This window comes from Giraffa tippelskirchi, chromosome 8, assembly GCF_054371585.1.
Source record: "Giraffa tippelskirchi isolate mGirTip1 chromosome 8, T2T-mGirTip1v1.2.pri, whole genome shotgun sequence".
In the NCBI taxonomy this organism is placed as follows: Eukaryota; Metazoa; Chordata; class Mammalia; order Artiodactyla; family Giraffidae; genus Giraffa; species Giraffa tippelskirchi.
This window is the reverse complement of record NC_137282.1, coordinates 82,582,187-82,607,748: the sequence shown is the minus strand read 5'-3', so window position 1 is coordinate 82,607,748 and position 25,562 is coordinate 82,582,187. Positions and strand designations below refer to the sequence as shown.

Below are 25,562 nucleotides of genomic sequence, written 5' to 3'. Positions count from 1 at the left end.
AAAATGGGATATTCAGTTGTTCATTGAACCTTTTAAAATTCATTTTTTATTCTTCATTTTAACCTTTTATTGATATTCTGCTATGTGCCATATGTGGTTAAAACAAAGACCTCGTAAGTATGAAAGCTTAGTTCTTTTTCAATTAACTGAATCCGTTGAAAGCAAACGCTTTGTTCCCAAGTATGAGTTATGATTTTAGCTGCTTCATTTTTGTCAATAGAATGCCAACAGAGGTAAAAAATCCTGAAATAAAAGGAACTAAAGATGAGATTATTTCTGTCACTGATGATACTGAAAAAGAATTTGTAGATACCCGTGAGGATCTTTTAGAAGTAGAAGCATTTACACAGGAGGAAATGGATATATACCCATCAGACCATGAAGGTCAGTTCATTTAGCTAATCTTTTTGTTTGACCTTACTGATTTGATAGGGTGAATGATTATGAGATAACCTAGTCTTATATCTAAATTGGCATGTTTATAAAATAGCCTAAAGCCAATTGTTTGAAGAGAATTTAATATTTTTGAAATGTTAAGCATATTAATTCGTAACCTGATTTTGGGGTCTTTTGCCTTGCTGTGTTAATTATTTTGAGTCTCTTTACTCTGTGAACCAATTCTGTGAACCTTTCCTTGGAAGGCTTCTTTAAAACAGCAACTCTCAGAGCTTTATATGGAATTATACACACTGATATAAGCCCTTTCAAGGTGTATCTGGACTCACTTGGTGAAGAGGGATTTTCTCTAGGTGTTAAAAAATATTTTTGTAAGGAGGATAGGAAATGTTTCTGCCATCAAATGTTTCCTGTAATATTCCTGAACCTTCTGAAAAGTAAATTGATTAACTTTCAAAAGGTCTGTGTTTTCTTCCCTCTTGTTTCCCCATAGAGGATGCCAAAGAGGTTGCCAAAGAACCTGTTGAAAGTGTCGAAACTCCCAATATTGCCGTTTACATGCAGATGCAGGCCTTACCACAGCATTTAGAAGAGGTAAGTGTGTAAATATGGATTGTTGTTTTTTAGTTGCTCAGTTGTGTCTGACTCTTTTGTGACCCTATGGGCTGCAGCCCACCAGGCTCCACCGTCCATGGAATTTCCTAGGCAAGAATACTGGAATGGGTTGCCATTTCCTTTTCCAGGGGATCTTCCCAACCCAGGGATTGATCCCATGTCTCCTGTGTTGGCAGACGGATTCTTTACCACTGAGTCACTGGGAAGTCTTCGTAAATATAAAGTTACTTAAATCATACTATGGTAACACTATAGTGTTTTTATTCAGTATACCCAACCAAGGCTATTGTCTCTTAAAAGTATACTGTGAATTGTAGAGTATAGCCATGCAGCCTTTTTCTTTCACAGAAATTGTGTTACTAGTAAGATCTAATACTTTCAGGCAATGAAGTGTTAATTTCATAAATTGCTGTAGTAAATTAATTTATCCAAGAGTGCTGCAAGTGTTCCTTATTCAAAATGTATAAATTCATCAGTAGTGTGCAGTTTTTGCACATACGTATACTTTTATGTATTATTTGTTTTCTCAAAACTCTATACACTAGATTTCCAGGTAAGACACAGACGTTTCTAATTATTGAAACAATTCCTTGAAGAGGGATTATTTTTTTTTTTTTCTCATTTTCTAGTTGTTTTCACAGTGTACAGTTGGCCCTTAAACAATATGGCATTTAGGGGCTTCGACCCCCCATGCAATCAAGAATGCACATCCAGTCGTCCCTTAGCGTTCACAGAGGATTGGTTCCTGGGCCTGGTGTGGATTCAGCCAACACCCAGATCATGTAGTAATGTATTTATTGGAAAAAAAAAATCTGCATATCAGTGTACCTGTTCAGTGCAAACCCAAGTTTTTCAAAGTTCCGTTGTACTTAGGTAGTAATGCATGTGTAATTTACAGATACATCATAAATACATTGTAAATGATTTCTAGTGGCATCATTTGTCCTTGCAGTTTAACATGCTCAGTGGCTTAAGGTGATGGGCTTGAGGCATCACAGGATGAAGATCTAGTCAGAGCAGGACTGGGAGTACATTTCAGTGTTTGGTTTCTCACTTGCTTTCAGACTGTTTCTGTTCAGGCGAGTGGCTAATGTGAAACCCAAGATACCAAAGACAATAATACCTGTTTGTTTCACCTCTTTTCTTTTTTGGGTACTATTAATTTTAGCAGCATTCCACAGGAGAGGCTCAGTGTCCAAGGGAAGAACCATTGGAGACATGTATGGAGGAAGAATCAACTCAACAGAAAGGGTAAGGGGGAAAAGTCTGGGGGGCTTTCAAGGCTCACCTGGGATTCACTGGATGAAGAGGATTCTTTTCCCTCATAATTGACAGTATATGTTTTACAGTGATACTGTGTTCCTGGTGAAATGGTAACTTCAGTTTAATAGCAATGGTAATGATTTTTAGTAAATGTAATACATCTAAATTTTGATAGAGTGAGGTAAGTAATGATGTCTAAAATACCTTTTGTTCTCCTATCACTATCAGTCTTAAAATATAGCTAGAAATACCCAGAGTTTATTCACCTGCTAATTAAGGCCCTCCCTTTCCCTACTAGTTTCATTTTTATTGGGTAAAAGTAAAGACTCATATTAGTCATAACGTATGTATATGATCTTTCACTATTGTGGTATGATCATTGCACACTGTCCACGGGGCTTTGGTGGACACATACTCTGCTTACTAGCTTATTATTGCTTCAAGGATAGCCGAAGACAGTTTTCATTTGTTGCAGTTTGAGCATGATTTCTTAATTGTTAGGATTTTTGAAGTTTTGAATTTTTAGAATTACTTTTACTAAGGAAGACAGCTCAGTTAAATTTTCTTTCTCTTATGTACAAATTTTGTTCAGGCCTTCTGTGACTAATTAACAAAAAGAATATATTTAATGTCCTGTGTCTTTACAAGTAATATGAATATTTCTATTAATAAAAAAACTAGTCATTGCAGTTTCTGATGTGATGATGGGCTCTGCAGTGTTCTGAGCAAAGTGTCTGCTGCTTCCCAGCTAAGTTTGCGGTCCCAGCTAACTTCATTTCCCCTCATTTTCGATTACATTATTTCTGTTGCCAAACATTTAATAATGCTCAAGTCATGTATTAAAGCCATCCAGACATATTCTTCCCTTTTATTTGAATCTCTTACTATTGCTATGGAGACAAATGTAAATAGATTGTAATTATGAGCTAAGCATTACAGAAGATTAGAGGATGTTTAGACTCTTAGATGGCTGAGCCTTAGATCACCTGTATCTTAGATAATGTGAAGAGTATCTTCCTAATTGATTATTAATCTTTAATTATAGTATGATCGAAGCCTCTACAGATCTTGAACACATCATTCCTCATTCATTTCGTGTAGATACAAATTCAGAAATTTCTAGGTAAGCATTTTTGCATACTGCACCATTCTGATAAAATTACAAATAGAAAAGAGAATAAAATGATGCCTACTGTACCATTTTGAAACAATCACTAAACATCTTGACCAAAAACTAAGAGAGTAAAATGAAATCAACATTATGCATTGAAAGATCAAAATAGGGATCCATTTCTGACAACTTTACATTTCTTATCAAAAGATTTTCTTGTAACAGTTGTGTTTTAAAGACATGCAGGAACAATTTTAGAACAAGTCTCTTCTGATAAAGAGAAGTCATGGGTATGTTATTGAAAGAGGTAGTTCTTGCTCATGTTCAGCCTTTAGCAAATTTCTCATGAAATATGAAATGCCTTTAATTCTCTCAGAGAATAGTTATCCAGTTCTGTCTTTTGAATTTCTTTTCCAGTGGTTGAAGTGTATAAATGGTGTTGAAATGGGAGAATGATACAGCATAAATTTGCTTTAGAAAAATTCTCCATAATTAGAATTTATCTCCTTGCTACTTATTAAAAAACAAAGGCCAATAAAGTTGTGTTAAAACAGGCAAGTAAGTTGTAATGTCTGTTTTTCATGGATCTCCCAAATAGAATTCTGTTATCGAGCACATGCTTAATAAAAAGGCTCATATTATTGCTGAAAGGGAATGAGTGTAAATCCAGATAAATCTAAACACAGTTTAATATGTTTTTTTTAGAGACAGTGACCAGTTCATTTGGACATGATAGTACCTGCTCCCTTGTTTAGGTTATGAAATTGATTTACTTATAAAACATTGAATACCTTCTGTGTTTTAAGGAGTCATCCTCAAACAATCATTTTACTTAAAGCAAAAACTTACTTTGACTTTTAATTTTTATTTCTAAATAAGCATTTTTTGTTAATATTTAGTTATTAATGTAAACTCTGATTTGTTTGGAAATGAAATATTCACGATACTATTGTTTCACATTTATTGAAGAACAGCAGGAGTTTGCTCTACCCATGTTAGAATTAAACATATTTTTAAAAATACATTTATCTATTCTTGGCTGTGCTGGTTCTTTGTTGCTGTGTGAACTTCTCTCTAAATGCAGCAAGTGGGGACTCGTCTTCAGTTGTGGTTCGCAGGCTTCTCGTTGCGCTGACTGCTGTTGTGGAGCACAGGCTCCAGGGCGTGTGCGCTTGGTAGTTGTGGTTTGCAGGCTCTCGAGCACAGGCTCAGTGGTTGTGGCACACGGGCATAGTTGCTCCATGGCATGTGGGATCTTCCTGGACCAGGGTGTGAACCCGTGTCTCCTGCATTGGCAAGTGGATTCTTTACCACTGAGCCACCGGGGAAGCCCAGAATTAAACGTATTTCTTAGCCCATACTTTCCGCAGTTTTCTTAAATCCACTCTGGATCTTTAAATTTAATCTAATAAATATATTCCTAAGCCAAATTACATCGTCTGTCCAGCTAATCAGAATGATTGCATACGTCTCAAACTCAGATGCCTACAGGGACCAGGCAAGTAAAATAAACGTGGGAGCTGTCCTGGGCATTGTAACACCATAGGGCGGGGGCCATGGCTGGCTAGACCTCACATGTCCCTTAGTTATGGCATTTGGATGAACGGCTCTGCTGATGACAAATGTGTCTGGGGGCTGAGGGATACAGTGAGATAGGCTTTAGGGTTTAAATTTCCTGAAAGCTTCCAGAAAGCTTTTAGAATAGAATAAAAAAGTAAGATCAAAATACTCAGCTTATAAACACCTAATGTGTTTCTTTTCTTGATTAATGTGTGCTTTTTATTTACATGCTTCCTCATAGTACTCTGATCTCTGCATGTAAAGATAAATCTTCCTCAGCTCCACCTTTGGCATCAAATGGAGTCACAGTGCCTTCACAAACACCTGGACCAACAGCTCAGCCAACCCAGAGAGAAGAACCCAGGGCCCAGTTATCACAGTCTTCTGAATCTGTTAGGCAAATGCTCCAAGATGAAATGTTTAAATTAGTTCAGGTAAGCACATCTCCGTTTAAGGAAGTAATGGTAAATGGTATATGGTATATATGTTGGGTTTTAAAATACGAACAAACTTCCGGAGTCTGACGAGTTAAAATTAAATTGCAGTGTTTCTCTGCTTTGGCCACTCTTCCTTTGTTATTCAGAAGTCCTAATTCTAGGGTCTATAGTCTCAACTGAGTTCCCTACTTCTCCTGATGACTTTTTTCTGAGCTCTTGGGAATCCAGAGCTGCTGACAAAAGTGAGGTGGCTTTGAGCAGACCAGCCAACCCCTGCTCAAAGGTATCTGAAGTTCATTTCCTAACACAGCCTGTCACATCATATTTCTCATCCTCAAACTGAAAGTCGGCTTAGTTTGAGATTGTCACCTGCATTTAAAGTGTTGTTCACTTTGCCTTCCATCATCTTTTCCTCACCTGGTTATCCTTTTCTCTGTCTACCAACAATTTTAAAATTATTTCCCTTTCCCTTTTCTGTTGTATTCCTTATACATTAATTCTCCTCACATCTGTTCTTTTCTTCACATATTCTACATTCACTTTCATACCTTTTTATGTGATGCAGTGTACCATTTCTATACCGATAATTCTGGGCACTAATTTTCTCTTTGAATTTATGGGCCCTGATACGAAGACTTTTTTCAGCATGGTCTACCATCCCATGGAACTTCTTGAAACTGACTTTATTCTTATTCTTCTGAGTCTCTTGTTTCCCTTTTCTACTTAGTAGCATCACCTATTTTACCTGCTTAAAGTTTAATTTTTTGTTTATGATTTTCACATATTACTTATTTTTTATTTATTGGCCAAACTGCATGTGAAATCTTAGATCCCTGATCAGAGCTTTAACCCACACCCCCATCAGTGGAAGCACAGAGTCCCAACCACTGGACTGCCAGGAAGTCCCCCGCTTAAAGTTTTACAGGCATTTGTCAGACTTGTTTTCTGGATTACCTAGAGTCTTTGCTGGTCACTGCCCTGTATATTTAAGAAGTTCTCATGATACACACAAAAGATTAAGAATCACTGTCTTAGAGAGTCATCTTCCCCTCCCTCACTATGCATATTCAGTGTCTTCTTGATTCTTTTGTGGATGAGGATAATTAAAGAACATGCAACATCCACGTTGCATGTCTATTTCTTTTTTTTGGTTCTACCAGTTTATTGCTACCAACCCGTCTCCCTCCACCCTCCCCATGTGTGAGTGCTCAGTCATGTAACCCCAGGGGCTGCAGCCTGCCAGGCTTCTGTGTCCGTGCATTTTTCCAGGGAAGAATACTGGAGTGGGTTGCCATTTCCTTCTCCATATTTGCTATTTCTATAACTGTCGCCAACCTTGGATTCTTAGAACTTCACACTTCTATTGTCTTAAATATGCATTTCTGAGATCTTCTCCAGATATTGTTCTAATACTGTTACTTTTCTGTTCTAAAACTTCTTCAATGAATTTCAGGTACAAATTTATATACTCTGTGATGTCAATCATGTGTTAAAATACAAAGAGTGAAAGGAAACATGCTAAAAATGTTAATAGTAGTTATCTTTGGGAATAGGATTATGTAGCATTTTTTATTTTCGTTTTTATGCTTGTTTTTTCCTATAATAAGCATGTATTTCTTTTATAATTGACGGGAACTTCCATCTTTTGTTAAATTTATTTTTAATTGAAGGATAATTGCTTTACCATATTGTGTTGGTTTCCGTCATACATCAACTTGAGTCAGCCGTGGATGTACCTGTGTCTTCTCCCTCTTGAACCTCCCACCCCATCCCACCTGTCTAGGCTGTTATAGAGCCTGGGTTTGAGTTCCCTAGTCATACAGCAAATTCCCATTGGCTATCTAGTTTACTTATGGTAATGTATGTATTTCCGTGTTACTCTCTGCATTCGTCCCACCCTCTCTTTCCTCCCCCAACTGCCCCATATCTATAAATCTGGGGAACCTAGATTAAAAAAAAAAAAAAGCCTGCAGGGTTTCCTTCTTGGCTTTTTTATAAAGCGCAGCTTTTATCTTCCCTCTTTTCCCGCCATACTCTCCCAAGTCTAGTGGTTCTCAGACTGTGGGCCGTGAACCCTTAGCATCAGCATCACTTAGATATTTGACACACAGGTTGTCAGGTCCCCATCCCAGACCGATTGGAATAAAACTCTGGGGATGGTACTCATCAAAGGGTGCAAGTCCTCAGGTGACTCTGATGCATGCTGCAGCTGGGGAACCCCCATGCTAGCCCCTCTTCTCATTAGCTGTAAATTTCCTACTCTATCCAAGCCAGTGTGTGTACTAGTGATCCAAAAGCTTTTCTGCACATTGAAATCACCTCATCATCCTAAAAACTACTGATCCTGGCTCACATCCCCTGGATGCTCTGGTTTTATTGGCATGGGATGTGACCTGGTCATGGGAATTTTTTAACTGCTCCTCAAGTGATTCTGTCCTGCAAAGTTTGTCAACCACTGTACCTACCTTTGCCTTTCACTCCCAATAGCCCTTTCACAGGAATTCCTCACTCTTCATGTGTTTCCTGATCTCTACTTTTTTCTTTTGTGAAAACCTGTTCACACACCCATTTAGGAATTCTTCTTTAATTATCCTCATCCACAAAATAAATAAAAATTTAGGCAATCTAGTTATCCTCGCCCGCTCCATAAGCTCACTCCTTTATGATCCCTGAGATATTTATGTAAACTGCTTCACAAATGGTCTCAAGTCTCATAATGAGTTCATAGTCCTAGTTGACTCCTTGAAGACGGGAAGCTATTCTTTTCCTTTTTTTATTTTTTAGATCTCTCCCAGCTATGCTTCATACTCAGCACTTAGGGGTCTGACAGATACTAATACGGAAGTATGACTGTTTTGGAATACTCAGATAATTGTTGCTTCTTTGGGTCTTGTAATTAGATTTTAAGATGTTTCTTTAATTTTTATTTTATTCTAGCTGCAACAGATCAACTTCATGAGCCTAATGCAAATAGTAGGATCATCCTTTGCTAACCTCCCAGATATTCATCAACTTCTACAACAGTCCCAGTCTGTGCATTTGGTGGGAAGCCAAAGATCAAACCCCATGAGAGGGAGTAATGATGTTGGAGACACCAGTAGAAATCTGAAGGAGAGATTTTTCATTAAACCACAACCCATGGGAGAGTATGCCAGAGAGCCTGGCAAGAACAGCCCACACTGCCATAAAGAAATTGTGCAATCCAATGAAAATAGTAATGGAAACTTAGAGGTAATGCATTTTAAAATACCACTGAAGTTTTCCTCATAGTTTCAGTGGTTGGTTATTTGAGTAAATGAGTTATTTAGTAGTTATTATATTCTACCCATTCTAAAACATATTGAACATTATTTACAAAATAAGGAGTTTGTAATATATTTTAAAATTACATCATAGTTTTTTCTTTCTCTTACAGAATGTTCCACATGGGAGTGTTCCTTTTTGTCAATCAGGTCAGCCCCAGAATAGAGGACTAACTCCAGCATCTCACAGCTTACCAACCACTTCGTCTCCCGTCCCTGCTGGAAACACTCACCTCCACCTTTTTTCCGCATCTTCTGCCATTCCGAAGACACCTAGACTTATCCCCACTGCAAATACTTCCAGACCTAGTGATGGTTTCCCTTTGCTTCAATTTCAGCCCAAGCCTGAATTTAAGCCCGTTTCCTTCCACACAGAAAGAGTTCCTCAAGTTCCCTTCAGTCCTCTGCCACAGCCTAGAGAGGCTTGGGGATTATCTGATTTGTCACAGCCTCCTTTGCCAAAGACAGCAGTGGACACTACTTCAATGTCCCATTTGAATCTGAGCCAGTATAATACTGAAGCCATAAAAAAAGCAGTTGAGCCGAAAAAATGGGCAGAAACAATAATTAAAGAAATCCCAAAGCATATGAACTTGGATCAGTGTGTTGGACAAAGAAACTTGACCCCTCAACAGAACTCTACAACATTTATAAAACCGGAAAAAATTTTTGATGTTAAAACAGGACCCTTTGAGATATCTTCTCAGAATTCCTCTGGACTTCCGTTATTGCACCTGCAACTTAAACCTCCTTACATGTTTTATTCTACCTCAAGAGCAACAGTTACAGTTCCATCAATACCTATTAGAACCATGGCAGAAGAAAGGAAATGCCCAAGATTATCACTACTTCATTCATGTCTAGGCCCAGAAAATATGGTAATGATTTCTGCAGAGTGTTGCAAAAGCACATTCCTGAATTTTTCATAGCATAAATGTACACTCAATGAAAAGCTCTAACACATTTATTTTTCAAAAAATAATGCTTCTGTTATTGGAAATAACATACAGATTTGATTTAAAATAATAATTGGGTATCTTAAAGGTTTTAGGGCTTCCCAGGTGGTACTAGTGGTAAAGAACCTGCCTGCCAGTGCAGGAGACATAAGACACATGGGTTTGACCCCTGGGTCAGGAAGATCCCCTGGAGGAGGAAATGGCAACCCACTCCAGGATTCTTGCCTGGAGAATTCCATGGACAGAGGAGCCTGGTGGGCTACAGTCCATGAGATCTCAGAGTTGGACACTACTGAAGCAATTAAGCACACACAGAGGTTTTAGGTCTTTCTTGTACATCAGTACCAGAGTTTTCTAGACTCTTTCATAGATATGTCTGAGATCCTGCTCAGAGAAGAAATAAGTAAAATAAAATGACCAGTATTCTTGTTTATACGTGTAGGGGAGTGTGTGTATGTGTGTGTGTTTCTGTATAGAGTGAGAGAGCACTGTTTGAGGTTCCTAGCAATTGTAATATGATTTCCTTCAAGTCTATTTCAGGTTAAAATTGTTAAGTAGACCCAGATCGGTAAGTAGTTTTACTTATTAAAAATGTTTCTTTTTTTAAATACTTAAAACGCAAAGATTAAATCTTTATAAACCCACCAAGTCCTGTTTAAAGTTGTAACCTTTGATTAATGAGATTCAGACTGTTCAGGTTCTACTTCTGTTAAGTCAGTATAGTTGAGTAATTCATTCTCTGGTACCCTTCTAAGATTCTGAAATGGTACTGGGAAAAGAAGTGGTCATTCTTTAGAAAAAGTACTTATCATGCCTCCTTTTCTTCTGAACATATGAACAAAAGGAAAGAATTTAAGGAGTAGAGAAGTATATGTTTTAGAAAGGTTTTAAAGACTTTTTTTTTTTTAATTAGAATGGTATAACAAACCCCCAAGTTATACCATCACCCAGCATCAGTCGTTACCAGCGTATTGCTTATTTGTTCCATCCATAATCTCTACCCCTGTGCATCCTCCCAGTTCCAAAGAGTTTTAAATCCAAGCTAGGCATTATTTAACTTCATTTGTAATTGTAAGAAGGAAGATTCTTAATATGAAAAAGAAATTAAGAAAATGAGGACTTCTAGCAAAATTTCTGAAATGCTCAGTAGAAAGTTTCAGAAATGATTTCTAAAATCATTGATACTTTAAGATCTGGATACTCATTGTACTTGTTAACTTTGATATGTTCTGTCGCTTGCACATCTTAGTTTAAACAAACGTTTTTCTCAGTTTTTATTAACATGTTGACTAATTGACATGTTTGTAATTTTAAATTACTGTCCTTTTGTTTCTTTTCTATAGTACCAAAAACCACAACTTATTCCACTTGAAAACCTCATTGCATTTAAACAAAGGCAACAGAACTTGACACATAATTTCTTTGAACAAGGCGATCCTGGACATCTCCAGCTTCTAAAGGTCAAAATAGAATCATCTGAATTGAGACAAGGGAAAGACAGTAAAAAAAGGCAAGTTTTAAGTGAAATTTTATTTGAGCATATACCTGTAAACATACCTACAAGTTTATTATTAGTGACAATAATACAGTTAAATAGATGGAAATTATCTGGTTCAACCTCTCAGCCTATACACAATGGCATATTCAGTTTCCTTGTCAAGTGTCATGCATTTGAACACATCTTGCGATGAGAAAACTTCCTATAATGTGAGAGACAAATTTTTACATGCTATTAAGGAATTCTTTCCTGGCATTCAGTAGGTAGAGGTTTCTTTTACCTTTTTCTTTAACAGGATGAGCAGTCATCTTTTGCAGCAAATATTTGGTATCATGAAATATTCCATATACTGTTCAATACATTCACATAACATTTATTGTTATTCATCTTACCATATCTTCCAGACTCATACAGAGCACAGTGGTGTGAATTGTTTCAGGGCAGTACGAAATGTGCATGTGAAAAGCAAGGCCGTGACTTTTCATGAAGAGCATATATAGTGTTTCACTCATAATGGATGTTCAAGACATGTACATGGTGGATTTTTACTTAGTCTAGAAAATATTTTTTAAAATTTCATGTTTGTCAGGCCCTAAAATCTACTACCAGGGTTCTCTTTCCAGAAATGATTCTTTCCTTCCATCTTTTCTACGTAAACCCTCTTCAAAGTAAGTTTTCCCTGTAGCTTTTTGGGCCCTTCTTCCTCCTCCCTGGGGTTCCCTCCTTGGAGCCTGAGTTTGCCTGACTTTAAATAGGTCAATGGTGGTATCTAATAGGGTTTCCAGGGCCAGCTTCAAATCTGCAGAAAAGAGAATTTGAAAATTACCTGAAATGCGTAACTCTAACCTGAGTTTCCCATGACTAACAGAAAAGTCAGTTCAGTAGTAGAGGAACTAGAAATAACTTTCTTGTGTCCCTGACTTTTGCTTGTATTTATTCTAGCAGAATATCTTGCTAATTTAATTAAATGCCACTGAAAATAATCTATTGACATAATTTTCATAACTGTCTTCCTATATAGCATGATACAGATGAAACACTGATATTCCTAAAATAGTAAAAATATGCTTTACACTGTGATTTTTAACAGACAAAGACGACGAGCTGAAAAAGAACTGCAAGAAGAAAGATCAGAGAAACTAAGGAGAAAACCAAGTGTGACTTTCCAACCAGGGGATGTCGTCATTAATGATAATGATTCAGAAGTAGTTGTGAAACTCCAGGTACAGAAAAACTACAATGCATTCTTCCCTGGTCTGCGTGTACACAGAGTTTGGAATGTCTGTGGTTTATTTAGTCGTCTGATTGTTAGAAGCTTCTGATTGTGACTAGGAGGATCTTAACAACTTATTGACCAGAGGCGTATTAACACTTTTTTGTTACCCAAACATTATTGACCAGAGACATTTGAATATTTACTTACGTAACAAATCGCTGGCCACAGACATTAGTTTCTGCAAGAATCCCCTGGTCAATAATGTGTTAACATCATTAAGCACAAAAGTCCTGACTGCATCCCTCCATACAGGATAGACATGAAGTTATGAATATGATAAGCAACTTGTTGATAAATCAAAAACTGTAGTTTAGAGCTTCTGCTTGTGTGACTTTGTATTTTAAATCACTGATTTTTTTCTGTGACATCTTAATGCATATTGTGGGTTTCTCCTGTGATAGCTTCACCCACCTCTTTTAGATGCCTCTAGGGTTTCCCCAACATAAGTTTTTTATACAGCCTCTATTTTATTATCAGATCTTTGTAAACATTCCTTCTAAATTTGGTGACTGTTTACGTATATATGCAACAAGAGATTAAATAAAACAGAAATAGTTTTGTTTACCTGAATCTTAGCACCCTCTTTCAGTAAGTCCTCAAGAACGTGTCTGGAGGCACTTAGTAAAGTGTCGCGTCCTTGAATAGTTTTGATACTATTTGAGAGTTAAAGCTAGTCTGCAGAAGAAAATTGCATATTGTAGTTTAGTAACTGCATTAAACTGGTAATGCTCTTTTTTGTTGTTTGACCTGTGAATTTTGTGAACACCTTTGTGGAATTACTTTGATAGAATAAATAATTTGATAGAATAAATAAATATTTCTAGAGTTATAAGATTTGAAACTAAACCCCCCCAAATCAACATTCCTCATAGCTATTGAATATTTTTTTCAAAATAATATATGTCTTTGAGTTAATCATAAATTGATCATTTGGGGATTCATTTAGGAGCAACAAGAACATCATGATTCCCAGCCTTTGGAAGATTTTGACATTCCTTTTGGTAGGTATATGCATGATTAATGTCATGTCTCCATTCAGAGTTAAAATCAGCTTTCTAAAAATATGTTTATGAGACCAAGTTATTTTCATGTTGTCTTTGACAGGACAGTGTGTATGTCTGTGTGTGTGTGTGTCTGTGTCTGTGTCTGTGTTTTGCTGTGTTATCCATTAGCGCAGTGGTTGACATACTATGACCCAAAGGCCAGACCTGGACCACACCTGTTTTGTTTTTTTCTTAACTTTTATTTTATACTGGACTACAGCTGATTTACAATGTTGTGTTAGTTTCAGTTGTGTGTGTGTGTTAGTCGCTCAGTCGTGTCCGACTCTTTGAGACCCCATGACTGTAGCTCGCCAGGCTCCTCTGTCCATGGAATTCTCTAGGCAAAAATACTGTGGATTGCCCACACTTGTTTTTGTAAATCAAGTTTAATTGATGCCCATTTATTTACATATTGTCTATGACAGCTTTCACATTGCAGCAGGATTCATTTGTTGCAAAAGGGACCATTTGGTTCACAAAGCCTAAAATATTTATTATCTGGCCCTTTACAGAAAGACTTTAGCAGCCTCTATAGTAGAGCAATGCAATTAGTTAGAATCTCAAATAAGATATTGATATATGAGGCCCGAAAGGAAACTAAGGGAGAAAATGCCTGGAGTCAAATTAATCATAGAAAATACATATACGTTAAAGGAATTAGTTCAGAGAAGAGGACTTGCGTATACATTGTAAATTCTTTTCCTTCTTGAATTGATCGACTGATTTCTTACCTTTGAATGTATGTGTTCCCTCAAGGCTTTCTCCCCAGTGTTTTTCACACATGTACACACATGAGCCTCTAGGCTCATTCACTGTCACAACTTCAGCTTTAAAATTATTTTGGTGACACTCAGATATACACAGACCCTGTCTCATCTTTCTTTTCTACTTTCTCCTTAAATTCAGCATGTCCGCAAGAGTTACCTGGTGACCTCATGGTTAGGATTCCGAGCTTTCATTGCCATGGCCCAAGTTCAGTCCCTGGTCCTGAACTGAGATCCTGCAAGCCACGCAAAAAAAAAAAGTCAGATTTTAAACTGGCATTTTCCTATTAATGATATGACCATTCATTTGATTGGTCAAGATTTTTACCTTGGAAGTCACCTCACGTCCGTTACCCCATTCCTTCACTTGACCCTTGACCTGGTGCTCCCTGCATTCCTCGGTGCCTCGGCCCAGCATCAGGCCTCTGCGTGCCGAGCTGTCATGTCCTCACCCACGTAGCTTCCATCTCTCAGCTTCCCAATCCATCTGGTGTTCTTGCTCCCCATTCTCTTATCTTAAAACCCTGTTCTCTTTCATTCTTAATAACATTCTTTCTCTTTACAAAGGTAATATATTAACTATGAGAAAATTAGTATGTATTAACTAGAGAAAATTTAGAAAAGGCAAATAGAGAGTCAGTATTCTTTTGGGTTCATTTTCGAAATATCCGTACTCACATGTATCTATAAATATATATCTATATCTATCCGTATGAAAGAAAAGTGTTAGCGTCTTAAGTCGTGTCTGACTCTTCTGCGACCCCATGGACCTAGCCCACCAGACACCCCTGTCCGTGGGATTTCCTAAGCGAGAATACTGGAGTGGACTGCCATTTCCTCCTCCAGGGGATCTTCGCGACCCAGGGATCGAATCCAGATTTCCTGCATTGCAGACAGATTCTTTACCACTGAGCCACCAGGGAAGCCCTATCTATCTGTATATCTATATGTAAATAATACCTCCTCTGCTTATTTATAACTTACTTGTTTTACATAATAGTATTAAGGTATTTGGGCTTCCTGCTGGCTCAGTGGTAAAGAATCCGCCTGCCAATGCAGGTGATGCAGATTTCATCCCTGGGTCGCAAAGCTCCCCTGGAGAAGGGAATGGCTGTCCACTCCAATATTCTTGCCTGGGAAATCCCATGGACAGAGGAGTCTGGTGGGCTGTAGTACATGGGGTCACAAAAGTCAGACATGACTTAGTGACCAAACAACAACAACAGCATTAAGGTATATATCTTCCCATATCACTAGATATTCTTCCACAGTGTCATTTAAAATGACCTTGTAGTACTTTCCTCATAGCTCAGTTGGTGAAGAATCCGCCTGCAATGCAGGAGACCCCGGTTCGATTCCTGTCGGGAAGAGCCGCTGGAGAAGGGATAGGTTACCTACTCCAGTGTTCTTGGGCTTCCCTTGTGGCTCAGCTGGTAAAGAATCTTCCTGCAATGTGGGGGACCTGGGTTTGATCCCTGGCTTGGGAAGATCCCCTGGAGAAAGGAAAGGCTACCCACTCCAGTATTCTGGCCTGGAGAATTCCATGGAATAAGTCCATGGGGTTGCAAAGAGTCGGACACAACTGAGCAACTTTCACTTTCACTGTAGTACTCCAGTGAATATGTATTGTGTTATACCACACAGCAAGAATTCTCTGACACCAGCTGCAAGTCCTGTAATTCAATTCCATTCTAAGACGATTAATAACCAGTGGGTTTGTCAACTGTGGACTGACCCCACAGGTCAAGGGATCAGTCCCCAAAGACTCCCTATTTTCTTTAGATGTCAGCTGCAAACAGGGTTCCCCCAACACCTGCATGTTTGTCTGGTCAAATGTAAATTCAGGGATTCCCGTGGCCGCTCCCCGACAGGTTTCCTAATTCTCTGGAACAACTCCAGAACTTGGAAAAGCACTTTAGCTGTGATTACAGTTTCATTATAAAGGCTACAACTCAGGAAGAGCCAAATGGGAGAGATGCCTAGGGCAAGGTCTGGGGGTTTGAGGACACAGAGGTCCCACTCCTTTTTGGGTACACCATTCTTCCTACACATCCACTTACTCATCAACCTAGAAGTCCCCTCAGCCTTGTTGTCTCAGGGTTTTTCCTGAACTCTCACTACATGGAAAGATCGAACTCCAGCTGCTTTGCCTTCCCTGAAGGTGGGTGTGGGGCAGGGCTGATAGTTGGTTTCTCTGGTGACCAGCACCCTTCCTGAAACTGTCTAGGGGCCTGCAGGAGTCACCTCATTACCCTAAAGACAGATATGATCAAAAGGGGCTCATCATGAATAGCAAAACATGCTCCTACCACTCAGGAACTTCCAAGGGCTTAAGGAATTCCGTGCCTGGAACCAAGGACAGAGACCAAATATTTTTCACTATATTTCCATGTGCCATCATTGATACTCTTTCATTCTACTTAGACTCCCTGGGTGATCTCCCAGAAAAATCCACATCTAAACCGAAACCCCCATAATAGTGTTTGGACTTTGATTCTACTTCCTGTTGATCTTTTCCTCCCGGATAGAAGTGACCTCAAGTCTGAATTCGTTATCCCTCCCCCACCAACTGGTTTGTCCTCCTGTGTTCTGTCTCCATTTGTGTCACTGCCAACTTAACCCCAAAACACACGCTATTCTGAATTCTGCTTTCCCCTAACCCTCTCATCCAGTCAGTAGCCAGTTCTTTCTTTTTTACTTTTTCCTTATTTTTTACTTTCTTTATAATTCTTAAATTTATCCTCTCTTTTATTCCTCACCATTATTGGATGTGTATTTGAACTGCTGCAGCAGCCTCATCTATCTGATTGCCTTTCTTTAATTTTATCCACTCAAATTTATTTTTCACACACTGGCTGGGGTGGTTTTTCTAGAACACTAGTCTCACCATATCATTTCCCTGCCTAACAACTTCTACTGGATCTGCATCAGCCAGAATAATAGGTTTCTAGCCTGGGCAAACAGAGTCTTCCGCAATTTTGATTTTGATTCCGTTGAACTGTCTGTGAGGGTCAATTTAGATACCACTTCACTCAGAAAGTCCATTTTGATAACATCTTGACACCATGAACCTCACCTTGCTTGAAGCAGGTACTCTGCTTCTTGGCTCCTCATGATATATTGACTTCTCAATGCTTGTGTCCAATGTTTTGTTGTTAATATTTAAGAAAAGCTCCAAGATGATGTTAATACTTCCGCTGGATTGCATTTCATGGCCTCTGTAAAAAAGAAAGCTAAAGAATGTCAGGATGCAAGTACAAATACAGGTAAAATGCTATTTCACTTTAATTTTTAAAATTCATATATTTTTAACCTTTAATATATCCCTACTTTTTTTTCAAAACAGTAATATAAGGGGAATTTAAAATTATGTGGTATTAGTTTCTCATCCCAGGTTCTTGTTCCTAACCCTGGTATATACTTTACAAATTTTAAACTGAATTTATGATAACTTTATTAAAATATAATAGATACTTGTTTAAAAATGCCATGGACTACATCATAAATCGGTGGAAATAGTATTTTTAGTTTGGGTTCTCTATGCCATAATTGACTTTACTAGAATTTCATGCCTAAGACTGAGAGGCCTGAAGTTGTGGCTACTGAAGTTGAGTTTGAAGAGGAGGACTAGGCTGGGTTTAGTGTGGGAAGAATATATGTAACTGTGACCAGAAATAGAGGGAATAAATGTTGGAGGAACGCATGTTTAAAATTTTGCCTGATAAGCTTCTTCATTAATGTAATGAATGAATGTATTAGGTGGCTTCCAGTATTTTTCTCCTACAAATGATGCTTCCGTGAGTAACTTCTTGCATAGAGCCTTTTTTCTCTCTTTTGGTCATCACTATGATTTAGCTAACTTTTTTACCCTTTACCAATCCAGTTGATTAAAAAGCATCTGTTATTTTAATTTTTATTTCTTAATGAGGTTGAGCATGTATAAGATTGTTTTTTAATAAGATGTTTTTTGATGCAAATGTTCAGTGTGCATTTGAGAAACATTCTTAAATCTATCTTTGAGAAAGCCTAGAAGTACTTTGCTGCTCTGTTGTCTTCTAAAGTCAACAGCTATTTGCTGGAAGCTTGTTATTCATCCAGGTGATCAGGCCCAGAATATAAATAGTAATAAAATTAAAATTATTTTATTAATTAAGGAATTAAATTCTTAAGCTTTCAGTCTACTTTTCTACCACTTTTTATGCACAATATATAAAAAAATCTATGCTTGTATATTTAATTTTTTCTGTGGTTGTAAAGACCTTTTTCTGTTTTTTCTTTTTGTCACAAATCTCCTTATTGATATCAAGAAGCTTCTTCTCAAGAAATTGTTTCTGAATGTCATAAAAATCAACAAGTCATTTCTTCCATATCAGGTGTGATGTCTTTTTTTTTTTCTGAGAACAGCATAACTAATTAAAGGTTATATCTGTATGATGGCTAAAACAGGAGTTACCAGCCCCCATAAAAAAGCAGTTAAACCAAAAATTGATTTAATAGAGATAAAATGATTTTTAATTTTTCTAGTTTTATGCTTGTCATGTGGTTTAAATTCAAGCCTTGGCACCAAGTTTTCGGTACTCAGTACTGCAGTGAGTTAGATTTTGCTTGTGAAATTTGAAAGTAATGTTCTATTAAAAATATGGTGCTAGGAAATAAGATTAGAGTCATAGGACAAAAAGCACAGTTAGACTGCTGACCTATTGTGATAGGCTTCTTTATTGTTTTGAATAAGAAGCTAATGATTTCTATAAAGTTAAGATATTAAACTTTTTAAGTGGTATGATTTAGCTACGGTCTCTATATATACTAAGAACCACTGAGTTATACATTTGAGTACATTCGTACATATATATATATACACACTCATATATATATGAGTTATACATTTTTAAAGGAGGTGAATTATGTCTTGGTAAAGCTGTTTAACCAAATGAACAAACAACAAGAAGCAGTGTTGAAAGTAAAAAAATTTGCTATGATTAATTTCCTAAAATCTGGTTTTATTGAAATGTTAAACAAAAATGACAATATATCTGAAATGGAAAAAGGAAATTATAGTATTTTCTTGGTGTGACTTAGATATTTCATTGTTCTTATGAATCATTCATATGAGAAAAGCTGTAGTCAGTCTGCATTCAATTATGAATTTCTCTAGATTAAATACAATCTTGTCATTAGAGTAGAATAGAATTTGCTTTAATTTACTTATACAAAGAAACTTCCACTTAGATTTTCAGCAAATACTTTTAATGTTGTTTGTTGCTAACTTGTTCTTACAAAGTTAATGATGTAGAACTATTTACAGGATTTTTTTTTACTATCTTGATTTTTAGAACATGAATCTTTGACTATTCCTCAACTTTTGGCTCCAGATATATGTCTAAATCTCAGACTTCCCACTGAAATATCAGAGAAACCTCTGTCACCTTCAGCATCTGATACGGTACTAAATTTGAAAGTTTTAATAATACCTTTGTGCTAAAATTTATTATGGTCATCTGCGTTATTCAGTTGTATAGATGAGATGAGGCCAAAAAGTCTCACCTATGTAGATTTGTTGGAAAGGTCAAAATTTAGTTTAAGATTTAAATGTTATGCCTCCAGATATTGTAAACTAAGACTATAATGCATAGTTCTTGCAGTTTTCCCTAAGTTAGGCTCATGTAAACTCATACTGCCTTGAGAATTAAACCTTTTTTGGGGTAAGGGTAGGGTGGAATGGCCATGTATATAAAAAGAATGTAACCCTCTTTGATTTTATGTTTTGGCTCAGGTTGGACACACTTACATAAATGTGATTGACATTGAAGCTGATGATCTACAGGAATTACCTGTCAAGGAAGAGCCTTCAGATAATATCAAGCGACACAGTGATTGTCTAGAAGTCCCATCTTCTGCAGAATTACATTACATGGCAGCTTCAGTTACTAATGCTGTTCCCCTGACTCTTGACAATCTCAAGAGTAAAGGTAATAATTTTTCCTACTTTTAAAATAACGTTTTCCAAAATGTTTTAAATTTAATATAGCATTGTTATCCCTACTCTTGTCTCTCAGCTCTCCTCCTCCAAATCCTCTGTAGTTTTAGATGTTTATATTCACATTTAGAAATGTTCTTTTAATCTTTTCAATACCTTATTTATAAGTTTAGAATCAGTCTTTGTATGCCTTTCATATTCTTGGTAGAATCTGCCTATTCCGCTGTGGATTTATTTTTTAAACCTGTGAAAGTGTCTCCGTCCTGTCTGGGTGCAAGCGGCTGGAGAGCGGGCAGTACAGAAGTGAAGGAGCCTCATGTCATCTCACCTCTACCATCAGACATAAGGCAGGACACAGGTGAATGTCCTACACTGGGACTGAAATATAATCATTGCTTACATTTGTTTAGTCATTTGCATTATTTAGGGTTTTTTGTTGAATAATTTGATCTTCACAAAATCTCTATGGAGTCAAGTAGGACAAACATCATAAGCCTCATCTGACCATCTCTTCATTCACTGAGCACCAAGTTAGGGACAACATGTAGGGACCAAAGAAGAGAGTAACACCAGGCTCTCTGCCTGTGGGGTCACGTATGGGGGAAAGGAAAGCAGAGAAGCAGAGGGATGACTATAGTACATGACGGCATGGTACGTGCCGTAATGGTGATAAGGATAGGATTGTTGGGAAATACAGCATCTAATCCATCCCTGGGGAGGACTGGGGCTATGCAGGGGAGAGACACCTAAATGGAATCTTAACAGTAGGATTGAGCAAGAGAAAGCTGCATACACACAGATAGAAGAGATCGTACGACTACTTAAGAGGTTTGATGGAGCTTGCTAAGTTTGAGAAAATTAAAGTTCAGCAGGCTTGGTGTTTTTGTGTTTTTAAGAAATAGCAAGAGAAGAGCTGGATAGGAAGGCCTAGGAAAGACAATGCCATTGTCTCTTATTCCAAGGCATTTGAACTTTTAAGGTGAAGGCATTACAGAAATGCTGAAGGATTTCAGGTGGAAAAGGAACAATATCAGATTTATGTTTTAAAAGATATCTCTTGGGCCTTTGTAGAATTTGGACTAGAGAGGAGTAAAGTATTTAGAGAGAAGGATACTGTTTGGTGTCCTTGGGTTGTGAAAGCTTCGGCTAAGCTGTGGTGGTAGGAATGAGGAGATGATTGGCAGAGGTATCATCAGTATTTGGTGTCACATTGGAACTGAAGGAAAGAAAAGAACCTTGAATGCATTTCAGGCAGCTGGCTTGGGAAACTGGGTGAACGATAGTCCTATTCCCTGAGCTGGGGAATCAGGAGGAAAGAGGGTAAAAGGGCAAAAGCTGTGAGTTTGGTTTGATCTGCCTTTGGGACAGCCTGAATAAGATGACATCACTTTGCCAAATAAGAGACTTCACTTTGCCAGCAGAGGTCCAGACAGTCAGAGCTATGATTTTTCCAGTAGTCATGTATGGATGTGAGAGTTGAACCATAACAAAGGCTGGGTGCCGAAGAATTGATGCTTTTGAACTGTGGTGCTGGAGAAGACTCTAGAGAGTCCCTTGGACTGCAAGGAGGTCACACCAGTCAATCCCAAAGGAAATCAACCCTGAATATTCATTGGAAGGACTGATGCTGAAGCTGAAGCTCCAATACTTTGGCCACCTCATGCGAAGAGCCAACTCATTGGAAAAGACCTTGATGCTGGGAAAGACTGAAGGCAGGAGGAGAAGGGGACGACAGAGAATGAAATGGTTGGGTGGCATCACTAACTCAATGGACATGGATTTGAGAAAACTCTGGGATATAGTGGAGAACAGAGGAGCCTGGCGTGCTGCGGTCCATGGGCTTGCAAAGAGTCAGACATGACTTAGTGACTGAAAAACAGAGTGGGAGCAGAATGAGATGTTCAGGACACAGATGGATTTAAGACCTGGAGCTCACAGAGAGTGCTGCTTGGTTGTGAGAGTCAGCAGTGCGCCCGAGACCTCACCCAGAGAGGGTGGGTGGAGCGAGAAGAGAGTGATCTGAGACTGGTGCCCTGGAAATACTGAGGGTGCAAGGAGTGTGGGTTGTAGAAAAGAAGTCCAAGATGATGACTAAGGAGGGAGAGTGAGATAGGGAGGAAAAGACCCAGAGACCAGAAGAAGTGTTTCAAATTAGGGACAAGAATCAGCTGAGTTTAAAAGTACAGAGAGTCACTGACTTTGATATATACTGGGCTTGAGAGGCTTAACGTTTGCCTGAGATCCCACCTAGACGCAATAATGGCCTACATTGGACCTAGCTTTTACTGTGTATGTTGTTGGTTTTCAGGCAGAGTTTTAAAAAGTCATAAAGACTTTAAGGTTGCTTTTTGATGAAGTGTATTTTTGTAGCAGAAGATAAAAGTAACATTAACATTCAGATTCCATTGTAATCTTTGTGCTTTGTGGTAATGGTAACACTGTTGTATATTCTTTTTTTTTTAATTAGTTTATTTTCTGTTTTTTAACTTTACAATATTGTATTTGTTTTGCCATACATTGACATGAATCCACCATGGGTGTACATGTTTTCCCCTTCCAGAATATATATTCTTATCTCACAACAAAAACTAATCTCAGAAGTCAAGAAGCTGAGGATATTTCTAAGTATATTAAATTAAAACTGAGTTGGAAGAAGGGGATGTTACGTCAAACTTAAAGTGAGGTCTTCGAGAAATTAAATCATCAGCATCTATTACAATTTCTTTCTTAATTGTAGTCAGTTCTGATATTACCTTTAATAATATTTAGATACTCCGAAGCCAGATTTTCGCCTCAAGGAACCGAGCTCAAAGTCAGATGCTACAGAAGACTATCTGCTGTGGGAGGTGCTACAGGAAGTCCCCACCATTCGTCCGGCGCCAAGCCCTGCAGCTCGCCGGCTGGAGCATCTCACCACAAAGCTTCAGAAAATTGACGAACAGCTATTAGCAATACAGAACCTTGCTGAAAACATAGAGCACAATTACCCCAGACACACAGTGCCAGACCAACATTATGTGAAGGTAGACTGTCTTTACTTGTTTGTTTGTTTGTTAACCTACTTACTAGGTTTGTAGTGTGATATAATTTTAGACTCTTGATTTTTCAAAATAATGAGAAATGGTTTCAAAAGCTAGGGTTTCTCAGCCTCCAGCATTGTTGACATTTGGGCCAGGTAATTCTCTGTTGTGGACATCTATCCCATGCATTGTAGGATTTTAGTAGCATCCCTAGTCTTGACCCACTAGCTGTCAGTAGCATTCCCTTTAGCCTTCATAACCAGAAATTTCTTCAGGCATTGACAAATGTCCTCTGAGGGGCAAAGTCACTCCCCATGGAGAACCACTTAAGCATTAAGCTTTTAAGAATTGAACCCTCAACTTCTACCAGGAAAATAAATACATGAATTACAAAACCAGAATGTGGTTTTAGGTAAATCCTGCTCTCAATTGAGTATCATTTTCTTCAGCAAGATTTTTATAACTTTACAGACATTGTTGTCCTTATGTTTTGAATTCTCAATTTCTTTCAAGTAGTTTATAGAACAGGATTAGTAGTCCTTAGAAGTTTTCTGTATCTTTAAAAAGTATGCATCATAAAGAGATGAATGTTTATGTATATGGTATATAATGGTAGTTAGACAAATAGAAAAGAAGTCTCTATTACTTATTTTATACAAATATCCTATCTTTTTTTAGGAAATAAAATTTATATAAAATAAAGATTAATGAACAAATAGTAAAAATATTTTGAATATATTAAAGCCTTATATTCAGAAATGCAAATTGCAGAAAATGCAAATTTGCAGAAAAAGAATTCCATCAGTGACATACCTAACGAATATTCCAGGATACTAGAATGTTGATATTTTAAAAGATATATTTATTAGGATTATGACATTTCTTTAATCCAAAGGTTTAGCAATTATTAAAAAGTTAAGATTTATAAATGTGAAACTACAGTGAAAATAATATATGAAGTAGGATTGCTGTTTTGGTTTTTTAAATTTTTATTGCAGTGTAGTTGATTTACAATGTTGTATTAGTTTCAGGATTACTATTAAGTAATGACATTATGGTGTTTAGTTGGCTGTTTTCCTTTTTGTTTTTAATCCAGGTTTAGATTTATTACATCCAAATTAATGTTGAGTGTTGAAATTGTCTCTGGAAGTCCATATTCCAAGGAATCACTTTCAAAATTGCCTTCTCTTCTAGTTTATTAAGCTTCTAGTTTATGTAAAGCCAAGTATGTTACTTCCACCTCAGTCTAGTCTTGATCCTGGCTTGTTCACACTCACCAGATCTGGTGAGTCATTCATTCCTTTAACAAACATTTATCAAGCTTTTACCACGTGCTGGGCCCTGTGCTAAGTTCTGGGAATAGGAAAGTAAATAAGGCATAGTCCCTACTCTCAAGGAGCTTAGAATCTAATAAAAGAAGATAGATGTGTGTGCCAAAAATATATGTGAACAGGTGCTGTCAGGACACACAGGTACACAAGGCCTCTTGTGACTGTGTAAATATGCCAGCCCTATTGACCAGGGTGGGGCAGGGAGAGAGATGGGAGGAGGAGGTGGCTTCTCAAGGAGGAGGGCATAGGTCACACTCTTGTGTGTTTTAAAGGTTCCCCCAAATTCTGATACTGGTCCCCTCTCGGCCCCAGCCTTTCCACTCTGGAAGGTAAGAATTTGTCTTTTACTTGGTGCACAGCAGGCATCTGATAAATGTTTATTTGATGGCTGTTTTTGTGCTCTCATTTTTAGATTCAGACGGAAATAAAATCACATTCATATAATAATAGTGGAATAGTTATTAATAATTGTCGCCCAAGCTTGGGAGACAATTTCAAACAAAGAATTCTAAAATTGGTTGATCAAACTCAATAAGCATATAGTCTTCCGAGGTGACTACTTTGAAGGAAATAGAACTGATTTAAATGAGAGGTTTGGCATATTGGTTTAAAATGTTCTCATCCTATTATGATGCACACATAAATACAGAGATTTTTTTTACTTGCTCATTTTCGTTTAAGAAAATGGCCTGTAGGCCTGGAAGAAGCTGAGGGGCACTGTGGACACACCAACCAGGTGCCTTAAAAATATGGGTTCAAGTCCATGTTCTGGATTTGAAAGTCTCTGCATTTCTCTGGTCCTCATTCCTCATCTTTAAAATGAAAGATTTTGATTTCTTCAGATAAATACCCAAACTTGGAATTTCTGGATTGTATAGTAGACCTGTTTTTATCTTTTGAGGAACTTCCATACTGTTTTCCATAGTGGCTGCCCAGTTTACTTCCCACCAATGGTGCAGAAGGGTTCCCTTTTCTCCACATACTTGTTTGTCTTTTTAATAATAGCCAATCTG

The 25,562-nt window shown here is 37.6% G+C and overlaps 1 protein-coding gene across 15 annotated transcripts in view; it reads left to right on the top strand.

The window, feature by feature from the left end:
- Positions 1 to 25,562, top strand: part of CPLANE1 (ciliogenesis and planar polarity effector complex subunit 1) — a 99,302-nt gene that overhangs the window by 43,733 nt on the left and 30,007 nt on the right. For 5 of the 15 annotated variants that reach the window (XR_014062729.1, XM_081522020.1, XM_081522011.1 and 2 more), the window contains exons 28-43: positions 221 to 384; positions 890 to 990; positions 2,183 to 2,262; positions 3,320 to 3,397; positions 5,187 to 5,379; positions 8,320 to 8,613; positions 8,798 to 9,562; positions 10,984 to 11,150; positions 12,229 to 12,361; positions 13,361 to 13,415; positions 17,389 to 17,487; positions 18,529 to 18,594; positions 19,555 to 19,664; positions 19,995 to 20,190; positions 20,407 to 20,556; positions 22,968 to 23,221. Coding sequence is in view for 14 of the 15 variants with exons in the window: in XM_081522020.1 (XP_081378146.1) it covers positions 221 to 384; positions 890 to 990; positions 2,183 to 2,262; positions 3,320 to 3,397; positions 5,187 to 5,379; positions 8,320 to 8,613; positions 8,798 to 9,562; positions 10,984 to 11,150; positions 12,229 to 12,361; positions 13,361 to 13,415; positions 17,389 to 17,487; positions 18,529 to 18,594; positions 19,555 to 19,664; positions 19,995 to 20,190; positions 20,407 to 20,556; positions 22,968 to 23,221 (2,905 nt within the window). In the remaining variant the exon portion in view is untranslated. Of the gene's footprint in view, positions 1 to 220; positions 385 to 889; positions 991 to 2,179; positions 2,263 to 3,319; positions 3,398 to 5,186; positions 5,380 to 8,319; positions 8,614 to 8,797; positions 9,563 to 10,983; positions 11,151 to 12,228; positions 12,362 to 13,360; positions 13,416 to 17,388; positions 17,488 to 18,528; positions 18,595 to 19,554; positions 19,665 to 19,994; positions 20,191 to 20,406; positions 20,557 to 22,967; positions 23,222 to 25,562 lie in introns of all 15 variants that reach the window. The other 10 variants (XM_081522018.1, XM_081522009.1, XM_081522015.1 and 7 more) reach the window with 3 other exon arrangements.